Source organism: Lipophrys pholis (assembly GCF_963383615.2).
Source record: "Lipophrys pholis genome assembly, chromosome: 1".
Lineage (NCBI taxonomy): Eukaryota > Metazoa > Chordata > Actinopteri > Blenniiformes > Blenniidae > Lipophrys > Lipophrys pholis.
In genome coordinates this window covers 1,187,959-1,204,023 of record NC_137635.1, presented here as the reverse complement: position 1 = coordinate 1,204,023, position 16,065 = coordinate 1,187,959, and the positions used below count along the sequence as shown (strand labels likewise).

At 40.6% G+C, this 16,065-nt stretch overlaps 2 protein-coding genes across 3 annotated transcripts; both read left to right on the top strand.

Annotated features, from left to right (window-relative positions):
- Positions 1-2,067: 2,067 nt before the first annotated feature.
- LOC308118348 (FERM domain-containing protein 6-like) lies at positions 2,068-6,913 on the top strand (the record flags this gene model as incomplete). The annotated part of the gene is made up of 13 exons (XM_080477726.1): positions 2,068-2,139; positions 2,602-2,692; positions 3,897-3,976; positions 4,111-4,169; positions 4,249-4,477; positions 4,662-4,817; positions 5,234-5,299; positions 5,407-5,475; positions 5,941-6,115; positions 6,216-6,383; positions 6,532-6,663; positions 6,764-6,786; positions 6,872-6,913. 13 exons carry the CDS (start codon positions 2,068-2,070, stop codon positions 6,911-6,913), a joined length of 1,362 nt encoding a protein of 453 aa, XP_080333852.1.
- Positions 6,914-7,972: 1,059 nt separating this feature from the next.
- Positions 7,973-15,112, top strand: ghdc (GH3 domain containing). Of its 2 annotated transcripts, XM_080477845.1 has the most exons (12): positions 7,973-8,213; positions 8,402-8,692; positions 9,292-9,488; positions 9,588-9,782; positions 9,881-10,000; positions 10,984-11,281; positions 11,731-11,920; positions 12,341-12,412; positions 12,709-12,842; positions 14,295-14,383; positions 14,495-14,736; positions 14,973-15,092. In XM_080477845.1, the coding sequence occupies exons 1-11, from the start codon at positions 8,123-8,125 to the stop codon at positions 14,714-14,716; spliced, it is 1,899 nt and encodes a 632-aa protein (XP_080333971.1). In that variant the 5' UTR covers positions 7,973-8,122; the 3' UTR covers positions 14,717-14,736; positions 14,973-15,092. The 2 variants fall into 2 exon arrangements, with proteins under 2 accessions (XP_080333971.1, XP_080333970.1); XM_080477844.1 differs by having other exon boundaries at positions 14,495-15,112.
- The last annotated feature ends 953 nt before the right edge of the window (positions 15,113-16,065 follow it).

The window sequence follows — 16,065 nt, the reverse complement described above, 5'->3', positions numbered from 1 at the left end:
TTACTGCGAGGGGTGTGAAGCGATACGCGTTTGTACAAATATTTATGCTACAAGTTTTTGTGACGATGGTTGACGACACTACTTGTTAAAATACATTTTAATGCTTTTTTTTTTTCCTGTTCATACTATTTTTATTTATTGTAATAAATCTGCATATTTTCATGCAATTTCTAGAATCTGTGGTTCTCAAAGTGCGAGGCGGAGTGAAATTTAAATTTTAGTCCTAATTTTTGAGAAGAAAATCAACATTTGGAGGCTGAATTAGCTCCGAGTTATTTTATGAGAACACGCGAGCAAAGGAGCTGGAAAGCGTCAGAAAGTCTGTCGGTTAAACTCATAATACTACTTTGTATGAGCGGCTCCTCCTCCCCACGCTTTGAGAACCCCTCAAGTGAACAAAGTCCGTTTTTGTGGAGGAGCAGAGAGCCATGCTCCTGAAATGGAAACGTGTCGATACGGAAACTCTCCACGAAGGGAACCCGCCGCCAAGTTCAAAACCACTACATGTACTGTACTGCATGTTCCCTCCAGGCGCCTTCAAGCATCATCCAACTCTGTGTGTGTGAATAATTCTGAAGAGAGAGGTAGTCGTATGTGTAGGAGATGATTTTTTTTTTATTTGTATTTTTTGTTACCTCTTGAATGTATCTCGTGTCCCTGAAGACGGTCAATGTGATATTGTAGAACGCTGGATGAACTCGGTACGGAGACGTTCTAGTTTTTACGACCCGCTCGTGGGAGTTGTTGACATTCGTGTGCTACTTCAGCTGCATTAACAACATCCCACTAATCTATGTAATGTTGTAGGTTTAAAAACAAACAAAAACAAAAGAGAGAAAACGTTGCCTGTGTCTGGGAGCAGGGGCCTTTTTAATGCACTGTCGGTTGGTTTTTTTGTGTGTGTGTGTGTTGTTTTCTTTCTTTTTCTTGCATGTTACAGTTATTTCATGTGAAATCCTAAAGAACACTGTAGATTGTAACTTAAAAAAAAGAAAATACACAATGAAAGAATGTGTTATTATGAGAAGAATCACCAGCTACTAAATTCAAGGGTCACTTTTCTGTTCTTGCTAGTGAAGCACAATTGGCATTATTAGAATTTGTTTTTAAATAAATGAATGATAGATTAACGACGGCTCGGTCTTCTTCTTTGCTTCTTTTCTCCGGGGAACTTCACAGTGAAGGTTTCTATCCGTAATCTCACAGTAATCTAAGTGGTGCTGGAGGTTGTTTGTACAAGATTTCCAGAACTTCTGCTTCTCATAATGACATAAACACCATTATTGTATTTTGCCCATTTGGCCCCATATTTAATGATATATACGGCGAATCATTAGATATAAGCAAGCAAATGCAAAATGCGTCCAAAAAGTTATATTTAGTCAATTTAGTGGCAAATAGCAAATTGTATTGAAGCACATTGACACTTACTAGTATAACAAATGTGGAAAAAAAGACATTTATAACTGATTTTTCCTCAATTTTGAACCATTTTTAATATATATGATATGAAATATGTGCTTTCAATCAATGTTTTATGGAACACAAATGTCATAAAATTGTTTTTATTTTTCCAACCTTTAAATAACAATCAAGGAAAAAAGAAAGTCATTGAAATATTCTATAATAACAATCTTAGTTTTCAAGTTCAAGTCCATTTTCATTTTCTAAATTCTAACAGTACCAAACTACTGAATATTGCATGTCCATTGTTGTAACATGGAACAATCAGTGTTGTGCTGCGGCTAATCGAAATGAATATTCTGCATTTTTAATTATTTAAGCATTTGGCCTTATAGTAGGGATCTTAATGTTTAAAGCCATCAGATTGGTTAAAGTTTATAATATCTGGAGTTAATTACATTGCTTCTCATGTTCCGGTCATTTGCTGTGTTGGTTGGAGACTTGATGCGACTCTATATAATGTGACTGAACTGAGGTCATGGGTGAGGAAGGAGGCTGGACTGTGTTGAGAGGACAGGAGGAGGAGGACAGGAGGAGGAGGAGGACAGGAGGAGGAGGACAGGATCTGATATTAGACTCAGTCAACCTGAAGCCTTTGGAAGAATGAGGACGACACTGGAACGCCACGTGTGCGTCCTCCTTCCCAACAAGCAGCGCCTGGATTGTACGGTGACGGTGAGTGTCTTTTTCATACTACAAGCCTAGAAAGAAGAGACGTTAACTGATCAATGTGTTTTTATCGTGCCTCATCTCCTCACTTAATGTCAATACATCTAATGAAAGTATGACAAATTATGTCTGTGGGGAATCTCAGCGATGGATCTTTGCTTTAGAAACGGCAACCAGAAGCTACGTTCCCCGTCTGCAGGATGATCTAACAAAGTGTAAACATTGATAAAAAAAAAGAAAACGTCACTAATTTTTTTCTATAAAAATCTAAATTCTTATTTCTTCTCTGAGGATGGCACCGTTCCCTGACCCCCCAAAATAAAGCCAAGACCACTGTAGAGCCCACCAGGATCAAACTGGCCTTGTTGTTGCCCAAGACCTGAGAAAAACCAATAAATCAGTCCACCTGAACCCGTGTCAATAGTCATGTTCACCATTATCGTTCCCTTTCCTGTGTGTAATCTGTAGGTGAGGGCGAGAGGCCGGGAGGTGCTGAACAGTGTGTTAAGGCAGCTCGGGGTCGGTGACCTCCAAGTCTTTGGTCTGGCTGCTCTCCACGGTCTGTTTAGCGTCTGTGTGGGAACGCGGGAGGAAATGTTTGCACTTCATTTAATGTGGAATGTTGATATTCAAGGGGGGGGAACTCACTTCACTCCCCCTTCTGGGAGTATGAATTGTGGTCGTGGTTTGATTGTGTGTTTCTCTGTGTCTCTGTTCACCCAGTTCACTCCATCTCCACACCTCCATCACCCTGAACACCATCAAGCAGTAGAGAATAGATGGATAGATTTTATATAGTCATTACTCAAGTAATTGACAATCAAAACAGTCTATCAAACAATGAAACGACAAGTCAGACAATATCACAATTCTTTTTTTATTTTTTTTACTGTTGTTAATAGTCGTGATCATAAAAACAGCATCTGACGTAAGAAAGGAGGGATACTTCCCGTGTCTGTCAGCGTTATTGATGGAGCTTCATCAGGATTCTTCCTCCTTCAGAGTGACGGAGCAGATGCTGTGTACATGTGAGCACTTTCATTGTGAAGTGTTAAATCTAATCTTTCAGATGGTCGCCGTGAAACTTAACAATGCAGTCAAAACCAAAACAGAAATGAAACACCAGAGTATGATCATCAGGATCAGACACATTCTCAGTCCCTCCGGGATCTGACAGGCAAAAAAACACTTTGATTTTATTCATTCTTTAAAAAAAAGCTATTTTCCTTTTATGTATGAAGAAAGGAACTCGTGATAAAAGCATACAGCTCCACATTCAATTCAAAAATACTTTAGTTCTCTTCATTACTTCTTTTTCAATTAGTCTATCGTAGAAGTTATTGAAATCAACACGCAGCCACCGAAAGTGAAAACTCTTATTTGTTTGTAAAACTTCTTTAAAAAAAATTTTTTTTTTTTTTTTTTAAAGTGCAGAATTGCTCAGTAAGTATGTCTGTACAGCTCATAAGTACACACTGCCTGCTCACACAGGGAGGAACGCAAGAGGGAAGAAATATTTAAACGCAAAGCTTTGTAAAACTTAGAACTGCAGGAAAAACTATTGAAGTTTCCAAGAAATACCGTTTTAAATAAATACACAAATAATATATTACTATATGCACATATTGCCCAGGTTTGTGATATATTTAGGATATATGTGCTTGTCCAGCGTGACGCAGCCTCCTGGCAGAATCAAAGCATCAACAGGAGATCTGATGTCAGGAAGTGAGTCACACCGACTGCATGTCTCCGTCTCTCTTAAGATAACGAGGAGCTCTTTCTTGATTTGGACCAAAAGCTGAGCAAGTACTTTAACAAAAGGTGGAGCAGTGGATCCTTAAAAGTAGGTCGTTTTGTTTTGTGTGTGTTGATGAATGAAGCTGTGCAATATTATTTCCCCACTTTAATGGTTCATGTCTCTGGGGATTAAAATCGTAGGATGTATTGATATTGATTTATTTGTTTATTTATTTTCAGGTGCCGTTCATCTTATTTCTGAGAGTCCAGTTTTACGTCGAGAGCGGCCTCATTATAATGTGCGTTTCAATCACCCCCTCCTGGAAACTGTCTTCTCCTTCTTGAGTTTCTTGTTTGAATGTTGTGTTTGTGTTGCAGGAGCAGCAGAGTGCAGCAGCTCTACTACACAGAGCTGAGGCAGAAGGTGCTGCAGTCGCAGAGTCGCCACCAGGAGGATTTATTCTTCCAGTTGGCAGCTTCGGCGCTCCAAGCCGAAGTGGGAGATCTGGAACAGGCAGATGATGGAGACGGGGAGGGGAGGCGAGCCAAGAGACCGCAGAGAAAACATGAACGTTACTTTCTCCCTGAAGATTACTTTCCCTCTTGGGTAAAATCAAAGAGTGGAGTCGAATCCAAGCTTTCTGTAGGGAGTTGGATTGTATTTGCTTGGTACTTCAGCCCAATCCCACAATCCAAAGACCCAAATAGTGACTAAAGTTGTCCATTTGTGTCAGTGTGGAGAAGCTGGGCCAGCCTCAACGTGGACAAAGTGTGTGTGTTTGTGTTCACAGCTGATAAAACGCAGAGGAAGGGACTTCCTGCTGAGACACAGTCCGGCGCTCCACGGCGAGCTGAGAGGACTGTCCCACAGTCAGGCCGCTCTGCAGTTTATAAAAGAAGCCAGCCGGCTGCAGGACGGAGCGGTCACCTTCTACAGGATGAAACGGGTCAGAAACCCTCCAAGTTTCAGCTTCTTTACCTTCCTCGTGCAAGTTACACATTATGAGACTTGATTAGTGTATTTACAGTAATAACTGGGTTCACGTGTAAGCTGCAACCGTTGTACCTGTTACACTCTTGGTTTTCTGAAGTGTGATGCTCATAAGCCTCATGAGATGCTTCTTACTCATGTTTCCTCTGTTGAATATGACCTGAATCTTGACTTTTACATTTATGTGAAGTCTTTATCTGGAATATTTCAATAGTTTTTTTTTATAGACATGACATTTATCGTCTTTGATAAATAATTATTATCATCCATTTCTGGTATTTTTCTGTATCCTGAGCCTTCGTTTCAAACATTTTCTGTGTATGAGTATCATTTGAAAACTATTTATTTAAATGTTGTTGTTTTTATGTTTAGGAGAAAGAAGAGCACAGACGTTTAATCCTTATTGGTGTGACCCTGAAAGGAGTCCATATTTATCAGGTGGGATACTTCATAAACCCAGAGATGTTTAGAGATCATTTCTGAATCTTTCCTTTCTGTCCTCTGAACTGAATGAATGACGGATGTGAATTGTGACGATTCCTCAGGAGGTGGAAGGAAAACAGTGTTTTTTGTACGACCTCTCCTGGACCGATGTTGATAGTTTCACTTTCCAGGTTGGTCACTTGTTCTCGTCTGTACTTTGAAACTGGACTTCAGGATTTTAACTTCAGTTAAAAAGAGCTCCACAATACCACATATATTCATCCCAATATACCAAGATAAGCCAAGAATTATTGCTTTATACAAAAGCTGTATGTATTATGAAATAAGATCTATTTTTTTAACATGTCCTACAAATAGTGTGGCGACAGTTTTCAGAGAATAAAACAACAAAAACATTATCCTGGCTGCCTTTAATACAAAATTATTCCACCATTTACTTCTTTTATTTTCCGATTACTTTAGTTTTTTGTCTATTTTTCAATGTCAGGCCACTTATTTTATCTCCTCATGGGCTTTTTTTTCCCTCAGCTCATTTTAACTTCATAAAGCACTCTGATAATTAACTTTAGTTCCAACCAGATGTTCATAGCGTTCACACACCAGCTCTGCACCCACGTCTTTCTGTCACACTGCAGGGCAGCAGGTTCGAAATCACCCCCGTTGGCTCTCTGTGCCTCCCCAAGCTGCTGTATTACACTCGCTCTGCCTTCCACTCCAAACACGTCCTGAAGCATCTCACTGACACTCACCGCTTCCACATCCACACCAGAGAAGCAGTCAGCTACCTCCAACAGCTGGAGAACGTGCACGGTCAGTTCATCACTCTGGTTTATTTTCATTATACCAAATGAAAACTGCCATGGATAATGAATACAGAGAGATGGTGATTTTTGTTTCTGTCTTCATTCAGCCAGTCAGTTTTACAGAGAAGCCTACATCTGTGACACAGCGAGCCTGAAACAGAGGCTTCGGTGCCTCAACGTCGCATCCTCCATGTCTGACTGCAGCGTTGCAGTAGAATCCTGCCCAGTGCCGTCCAAACAGGAAGAGGAGGAGGACAACGGTGGCTCTACATCAGGTCAGCTGAAAGGGAGGTTGACATTGGTACATTCATTCATTTAAATGTACACGTCTAGACAGTTCCTACCTGTGTTAAATGTTGAGTTTTAATCAAACTTGAGTTCCGTATGAATTCAAGATCTGGTGTGTTTATATCTGGACGTCAGAGGCCGAGCTGTGGTTGGATGAGTCAGAAGAAGCTTTTGTTGACTCGCCAGCGGAGGTGACCTGGCTGGCTGAGCTGGTTTATGGCGTGTCAGTGGATGGAGCTTTAGTGTTACCCTCTCCACACTGGGCAGGTCAGTCCCAAAGAAACTCCCATGTAATATAAATATATCTTAAAATATCACGCACTGTTTGACCCGCAGACTTTAATCTTGAGTCCTCTTTTGTTTTTAGCTGTCACCATGGAAATGAAACAGGTGTGCAGAATGCAGATTTCTCTCTTTGAAGGTTTCCTGCGGAGCTCTTCATGTGAGGCGTCTGTGTGTTTTCTCTCATCTTCAGGTCCTGTGCAGGAGAGCTGACGAACGCATGGCTCTCGTCTAATTTTACAAGCTTCAGCATGTGACCTGCAGCTCGAGCTCGATCAGGCCAAGAAGACACTTATACTGTATATGTTTAGTTATTAAAGTCATGTTTCCAATGTATGTTATTGAATTAAACTGTGCACTATTATATAAACTGAAATATGAAAGGGATGATCTGTATAATATACTGTTAGTCTTACCGCTATGGTACATTAGATGGCGAGGTTGAATCACACAAACACCAGTTAGTGTCTCACATGACTTTTACATTATTATTATTTATATATAGGTATTTGTAAATGAATGTAAAATGAAAAGGTATTGTATATGGAAAATGTTTCTGAGTGTATGTGCACTGTAACCCATACAAAAAAAAAATCTGTTTAACAGCTCAGCTCATCCAGAGTGTGTGTCAAAGGATTGACTTCAAAATCTTACTTCTTATCTATAAAGCTTTGAAGGGACCTCTGCCTAAATACATCTCAGACTTACTGAATATGAAGCATCCAGGCCCCTGAGGTCACCAGGAAGAGGTTTACGAAGTGTTCCCAGAATCAGAAGCAAACAAGTTGAAGCAGCTTTTAGTTCCTACACTCCTCAACTGTAGAGCAAACTTCCTGAACACCTGAGGACTGTTGCCCCAATCCTTTTAAGTCAGGCCTTAAAACTGTATGATTTGCTCAGGCTTTCCATTAAACAATAGATTTTATGTATTTTATTATCTTTATCTTAATAAATCTCTGTTCTATGCATTTCTTAATCGTTTTGCTTTAATGTGTTTCCTTTATTTTCCCTTGTAAAACACTGTAACCTACCTTTATGGTGCTATAGAAATAAATTCGTCTTGACTTGCTGCACAAAAAAAAAAACATGTTGACAATGAATTTATTATTTTTTTTTTTTGCAAACTGTTACAGTAAAATAGAGTAGAAAGAGAGTACTAAAACAAAAAAGACAAATATCATTTACAAATAATGGGCACTTAATTGAAAGTTGTATTAAAACAAAACTAATATTGCGTGGTTTATGTTGCCATTCACTGTATTATTATAGTACGTCATCACGCAGTCAACCAATCAGCGACCAACAATGATCCAAATACGGAAGTGGAGGAGGCAGCTGCAGCTGAAGAGAAAGTTTTGGTTTTAATCATGAACTCAGCCTGAATGTGAGGAATTTAACAAACCACCAGAGCAACAACAACCCGAGGTTTTCCAGTTTGTTCCTGATGGATTCGTCGCGGCTTCGCCTCGCGGTCCCGCTGTGTGTGGCTGTTTTATCCGCGGCTGTGGCAGTGGCAGTGGCTGGGCTCCGTCCAGGTGAGTGGGCTGCTGCTCGTGGAGGAGTCGTTCCGGGTCCAGCTGTGTGCTGCTCTATTTGTTTTTACGTTGGAATCATCACAGTAGATGTGAAGTAGAGATGTATAACGTTGACTAACAGCGCCCCCACACGGCACACCAACCCCCTGTGTGTGTGATCGTTTTGTAACCGCGGCTCCTCTGTGCAGCCATGCCGCCCGCACTGCCCGCCGCCGTGGGGCTGTGCTCCCTGGCCGGGATGGCTCTCGTGTGGAGGAGCATGAGCTCCATGAGGAGAGGAGACAACCGGCCCTTCGGGGGTCTTCTCAGCCAGTTCGTGGCGGTGAAGGCGGTGGGCTGGCTGGGAAGACGGCAGAGGAGGAAACTGGAAGCGGACACAGTCAAGGTGAAGCGCGCGCAGGAGGAGACGTTACTGAGAAGACTGAGGAAAAACGCCAACACGTGCTATGGGAAACAATACGACTTCAGCTCAGTGAAAGGTGAGCAGTAATGAAGAGTGTTATTCATGTGCAACAGGACTGAAGTTGTAGAGGAAAAAACATCACCGATGCCGGTTTGTCTGCACGTGAGCTGTGACGTAACGTTACGTATGGACAGTAAACAGATGCACCCAACATGCACCACGTTTCTCTATCTTGGTTATTGGATTTTAAACTTATTCATTCATCTGAATAGAGCTGTAAAAAATAATTATCCGAGTTGCATTGAATAGATGTATGTGTGCAGATTTGGTGGATTACATGAAGTCTGAAGAAACGAGACATACTGACATTTTAATGTATTAATTTAAAGAAGAAGAGCCCGGCATTCACACCGGCATTCAGAATATGAGTCACACATTTACAACCATGTGCATGTTTATTGAATGAACCAGTGTACCTCCCCAAAAACACATGAAAAACATGCAAACTCCATATAGAAGTGTCTGAAGCCTGAGGTCGAACCAGTAATATCTCACTGAGTTGTATTTAGAAATAAAGTTACAGGTGTTCAGTGGTGAAATATGTTAATTGCCGGACGATTTGATGCAGATTGATCTACTTTTGGGTTTCAAATGGTGTCAATGCATCTCTTCCAGATGTCGATGGTTTCCGTGCACGTCATCCCATCACCTCATACGAGCACTATCGAGCGCTCATCAGCCGGATCGCAGTCGGTGAGGAGAACGTCATCATTGCTGAAAAGCCACTGATCCTGGCCATGACCTCCGGCACGTCGGGCCCCAGCGCCATGCTGCTCAGCACAAAAGACACCAACTCAGAGTTCTTCCTGCAGGTGAAGAGGCTCACTCGGCATAATCTTTTTTATTTCTCCCCCGGTCGTCGCATTTGTAAGCCGTGCACGTTGATCATCGGTCTTGTTTGTTTCTACCAGGGAGTGGCCGTGTGTCTCGATGCCATGCGACAGGCTTTCCCAGACACCGAGAACCTTCAGCGCACCACCAAGCTGTTCTACACTCCTACTTTTCGCCAGTCGGAGGCCGGGATTCCCATCGGACCGAACTCGTCCACGCCGGCGTCCTCTCGCCACATGTTGAACCTCTACACAACTCCAGCTCCTGCCTTCGAGGTGCGAGTGATGGCGTCGAAAGTCTTCAGCCAGAGAGTCGCCTGTTTCATTCATCTGCGCTGTTTAGGCTCTCATACATTGTTCATCATGTCCTGCAGGTTCCCAGTGAGAAGGACACGCTGTACCTGCATCTTCTGTTTGCTCTCAAAGACCCCAGTGTGGGAACACTGGAGTCTAACTTCGCTTCCACGGTTTTCTATGCTTTCAGTGCTCTACAGGTACAGTTTCCCCTTTAAAACATTTTACAAATCAACATTTACTTCCTTAACATTTATAATTATATTACGCTGGTAAATTCAACGATTTTTCCATATTAGTACAATTAGTACTTACTGTAAAATGTATGTTTTACAAGAATGTTAATTTTGCTGTTTTACAAACTTTGTGACTTTACATTTGCAATAGTTACTTTAATCTTTGACAAAAGGTTTAGGCAAGAGTAACAAGGTGTGCAGTGATCATAAGCTGATTGTTTTCACTTCACAGACTGCAAAATGAAGAGAAAAAAAGATAAGTCAGTATTTAGAGGGGTTTTGCACCTGAAAGCATCATTTGTTTCAGTTAACGTGACAGTTTTTTTTAAAGGACCTATGTCGGAGGGTTCTCTAGTACAATGGTTCCCAGCTCGGGGTGTTCATGAAGGTCATGAAGCCCTCTTGATTTTAAGGGAAATAGCATTTTATTTATCTCACAAAACTACTACGATTAAGCGTTTACATTAAAAGTGTAAGCAGCAAGAGAAACAAAAGAATTATAATTTAATTGAGGGAATTGAATTGAATAGAAATGCTTTATTAATCCCAGGGGGATTTTTTATTTTTTTAATTTGGTAGCACTTCTGGCTAAAGAGAACGATGAGTGTATGTACCAACATATGTTGCAACTCCCAGATATTTTCTTGTTGATGTTAAATGATGAAATAATAACATTTCCTTTAGACTTTTTGAAATATTTGAGCACAGTATCATCTATAGTCTTTAAGGTGGGAATTTAAAAGAGTTGCTCTCGAATAGGCCTTTTAATCCTGGATCCTTAATGCAGCGCTTGTTTCTTTCTCTCAGGGACATTTTCTTGTAAAGTAGGATCAAATCTGAAGTCAAGTGTCAAGATGTCATCAGTTGGAGGAAGAAATCTTGCTATGTGCTCCATGAATAAAATAATAGGGAAGTAATTTCTTCCTGATATGCTCAATGTCCCACAGGAGCGCTGGCAGGAGCTCGTGGAGGACATCGAACAAGGAAAAGTGAGCAGCGCTCTCACTCTGAAGCCTGAAGTGAGGACCAAACTAGAAGCTCTAATGAAGCCAGACCCTGAGAGGGCGACTCAGCTGCGGGCCCACTTCCAGGGCGGCTTCAGGGGGATTGCCAAGCGCCTCTGGCCTCACCTCCACTTGGTGCTGGCGGTGGACTCGGGCTCCAATCAGATCTACGGTGAAATGCTGAGGGAGAACTACTGCGAAGGCGTGCCGTTCTATTCACCCTTTTACGCTGCGACTGAAGGTAAGAAGCAGGATGAAGCATCATTTCTGCCATAAAGATTATACAGTTCAACATGCAGACATTTACATATTGTTTTTTACATTTATTGCAGAAATCTTGATTTATTTCAAGCTTTTTTTTGTTTTATGCATAACTGTGGACAAATCTAAATATCAGATTATTTCATGAGATCAGTTTCATTATTTTTTTAACCTATAAATGGGGAAAAAAAATGTTCTTGACAGTTTTTCACTTTTGCAACAGAATTGATGAAATAACTGTCAAAATAATTTACTTTTGTACGATTTTCTGTTGCTTTGTTTTCATAGACAAACCTGTAAAATAATAGATCCACAGAAAAAAGGCATGTCCAAACAATCTATCAACAAAACTGAGCAAAATTAGCCAGATTTGTGATGATGGTTGTTTGTTTGTTTGTTTTCTCACCATGTATGCGTTGGTCTGCGCAGGTCTGATCGGGGTGAACCTGTGGCCTCGGGAGCAGAGCAGACGTTACCTGCTCTGTCCCCGGTCCATGTTCTGTGAGTTCCTGCCCGAGAGCAGCCTGGAGGAGGCGACGCCTCGCACCCTGCTGATGGAGGAGGTGAAGGAGGGAGGCAGCTATGAGCTGGTCGTCACCAACGCTTCAGGACTGTTCAGGTCAAACATTCAGTCACAGACGAAAACTAAACCTGCATTTAACAGAATTGGCAGGAGAGCGCTTCAACGGAGGACATCTGGGAGTCTGGAGGATGTCTTTTGGGAAAAGTTCTCCGGTTTTTTAGTTTGAAAAACTTTTGTATTCATTGTGTATGGCCTGCGTGGACCAATGGTGGTTCAGTCTAAGGGTAATTACATAGCAGGCGGATCTCCCTCAACCTTAAAGAAACTAAACAAACCCCGGGGCTCCATCATTGCTTTGGGTCACTGGTGTTGTGATGTGGTTTCACTTGACTGCGTTCGATCTTCAATCTCCATTTGTGCTGTGGCTCCATCAAGCAATGTGATGTGCAATTAAAACTTCACTTCACATCTAACTAACAAAAATTTGCGGTGTTTGCCGTCTTGGCTCTGTTGTAGATATCGCATTGGGGACGTGGTGAAAGTCGTTGGATTCCATAACCGGTGTCCCATTGTGGAGTTTCAGTACAGGTAGGGTGTGACTGTGACATTCATATACCAGAGCATGTCGAAACTATAATAATACAAATTGTTTCGATTTGATTTGATTATTGATTTGATTATAAAGAAAATAGGAAAAACAATCGTACCTATGACATTTTAGATTTTTATCACCTAAAGAATAAAACAAAAACTTTTATTTTTTTGTAATAAGATTAAAAATATATGAATGTTTCACTGTTTGAATAAAACTTTTGGGAAACGGATGAACTTTTCCATCATTATAAAAGCGTTTTTGAAGTGTCCCTGCGTCTCTCTGGTGTCAGACGGGGTCAGATGCTGAACGTCCGCGGGGAGAAAGTGTCTGAGGCCGTGTTCCTGGATGCTCTGAAGAGAGCCGCCGCTCAGTGGCCCGGAGCTCAGCTGGTGGATTACTGCTGTGCCGAGAGCGGCATCTTGGGTAAGACGTGCTGCTCACATCCTGGAGCCTCGTGTCATATCAGTTTCTCAGTCACCTTATTAACAATTATCAATAACATCCTTCATTATCCAAAGTTTTAAACTTTAAGCACCAAGTTACACGTCACTTTTTATAGGAATAAGCTTTGATTATAAAATGGCACTTTGTCTCTGGGACTCAACCATATAGAATAGAAAGTACTTTATTAATGCAGATGGATGTCTTCTCATTTATTTACAATCTCCTGATGCATTCAAAGCCCCGAAAAATACGAACATATGAAATTATTTAAACTTGATCAGAAAACAACAAAACATAACGATCCTACAGAAAAGGGATGTGCAGCTCTCCGTCCACGCCTGAACCAAACAAAACTTCTACATGAACAAAGTTTGGGAAAATAAGAGATTATAATGAGAAATTGGGTTTTAAATATTAAGGTAAATGTACTTGTATTGAATCTTCAATTCTTCTCAATTTTTTCAAATCACATCGATAATAATTACATATTTTTTTTAAACTTTTGACAAACATCTGGGAAAACCCTAAAAGTGACTTTAAATTACCATTTGCATTATTTTACAGTTATTAAATTTGTTAATTTCTTCTTATGTGACATTATAATGGTTATTCCCATGACGGCTGTCCAAGTGACATAACAAGAAAATCTATATTACAATGTAGTAAAAGAGGCAAACTGAAGAACTGGCTACCCTTTCAGTTAATCACCATTATTATTTATGTATTTCTTTCTTTATTTTTTGGGATGTTTCTTTGTTGCGGAACTTTTGTTTCCGACCGGACGTTGTGCCAGGAAGTATTTAAGTGACGCACTCCTGCGTTGTCATTTGAGCTTCATTCCTGGAACAGCACGCACGCACACGCTCCCGTTGAAGGTCCTTGACGCTGCCGCAGAGTTGAAGAACACCTTTGTTCACCAGTGAGTTTCACGGAGCCGATTTAATAAACGGACGTTGCTCCAGTCGAATCTGTCTGCTTTGTTCGCGAGGCCAGGGGCAGCGACACCGTGACCGCATGCCTTTACAAGTCTTCTGCAACAAGCGATGCATTGTGGGAGTAGTTGGTCAGTGTAAATACACGATGCAAATGTTACAGGGCAAAAGTAATCAGATTACGGTAATGTGGAAAACAAGTGTTGGACAAAACTATTCTTGATAGCAATAAGCTATTTTGTTAAACATATAATTCTGACTTTTTATCATAAATACAGACATTTTCACAGAATACTGTAAGACTCCAGATGAATCTGGACACATTTCGTTAATGGGAATTTGTCATAGTTTATTCAATAATTATGGAAATTCTATTAAAATTATTTTAAAAAAGACACTTCATTCTCTTGATAGAAAACATGGAACTGAGAATCAGCCATAAACAGATTCTGTTTATCAACTCAAATGACTTCTAACTGTTTTTATTGTGTTTTTTCAGGCGACTCTACCGGCGGGTCGGACCCTCATTACCAGGTGTTTGTAGAGCTGAAAGGTGTGAGGAAACTCTCCGAGGAACAACGTTATAAAGTAAGAAAAGAGCTGTTTATATTAAGGTTTTTCATCTCAAGTGTTTTCCCATGAAACGATCCAGTAATCTAATCACTCTGGTTACCTGCTGCTTCCTTGTCTTGCCGCCAGTTGGACGCGTGTCTGCAGCAGGACTCGGCGGTCTACAAGTCGTACCGTATCAAAGGCAGCATCGGACCCATGAGGGTGCAGCTGGTGTCCGAAGGGGCTTTCCAGGAGCTCCGTAAGCAGATGATGGCCTTCTCCAACACCTCACCCAACACTTTCAAAATGCACCGCGTGCTGCGCAGGAAAGAATACGCCGACTTTCTTCTGGGGAAAACGGTCTCTTGAGATACGATGAAGAAGGAAATGTATTGGACTATAAATAATCCTGACTTGTGCCTTTGGACCTTTTTTTTTAAAAAAACAAACAGAATAGAAATGTGAATTTTTGACTTAAAAATATACATGTTGCTGTTTTATCATTTGGCCTTAGTTATGATTGTGCATATAAATGAAGTATCTTTGTTTTGGTTTCTAAATGTTTGCAGAACAGCTAATCCATAAAAATAAAAAAAATCCCTAATTTAAAGTCTCTTTGTCCCAGAGGGGCGTTCACCTGTGATGATTACAGCAACAATCGGAAAGAGTTTCATCTAAAATTAATCATCTCCTGTGAGCCTGAATCGTAAAGTGACGCTGCAGTGAAACGGTGAGAAAAATAAACCGCTTTTATTTACTCTTCAATTCAAGTGGACAGATGTATGACCAAACGTTGGTTCTGTTGATGCTGAGATCTTCTTCCCATTTGAAGGTTGAAGGGATATTGGGATATTTGAACCTGACAGGATTGAGATAATTTTAGAAAGAGTTTTAGGTGCTGAGATCTTCAGGAGCTTCGTCACTGTCTGAGGTAAGTTCAGGTTAATCTGTTCTAGTTTGAACTTAGTTTGTATTATTGACTTAAGCTGAAGATACTCCAGATAGTTGTTTTGACTGATACCAGATGTTTCTATTAGCTCATTAAATGGACTAAAAGAGTTATTGGAGATCAGGTGTTCTAAGTGTCTTATTGAACCTTGAGGACATTTGGTCATTGGTTCTAACACAGGCACTGGGTGAGGTATACAGTATTTTTATCCAGGAGAGGTCATTTTCTCTAAATCCAAATGTCCGTAGTGTAGCGAGAAGAAACTTCCAATTGACCCCATCAAAGGCTTTTTCTGCATCTAAGGAGGTGATAATGGCTTTTTGTTTATTTTGGTGGCAGTGGTCTATAAGATTAATTAATCTATGTATTGTTAGTGGAGTGGTCTATAAGATTAATTAATCTACGTGTATTGTTAGTGGAGTGGTCTATAAGATTAATTAATCTATGTGTATTGTTAGTGGAGTGGTCTATAAGATTAATTAATCTATGTGTATTGTTAGTGGAGTGGTCTATAAGATTAATTAATCTACGTGTATTGTTAGTGGAGTGGTCTATAAGATTAATTAATCTACGTGTATTGTTAGTGAAGTGGTCTATAAATTAATACCGGATCAACATGGCGTTCGGACAAAAACTCTCTTATTACTGAAAAAGTTCAGAGAAATGTATTTCTGAAAGCACTGAAGGCGAGAAATAAACTGCAGTTGAAAAGTTTAAACGCCGCATCACAGACGTGTGGCTGCTGTGAGGGGGCGTGGCCTGCAGTGAG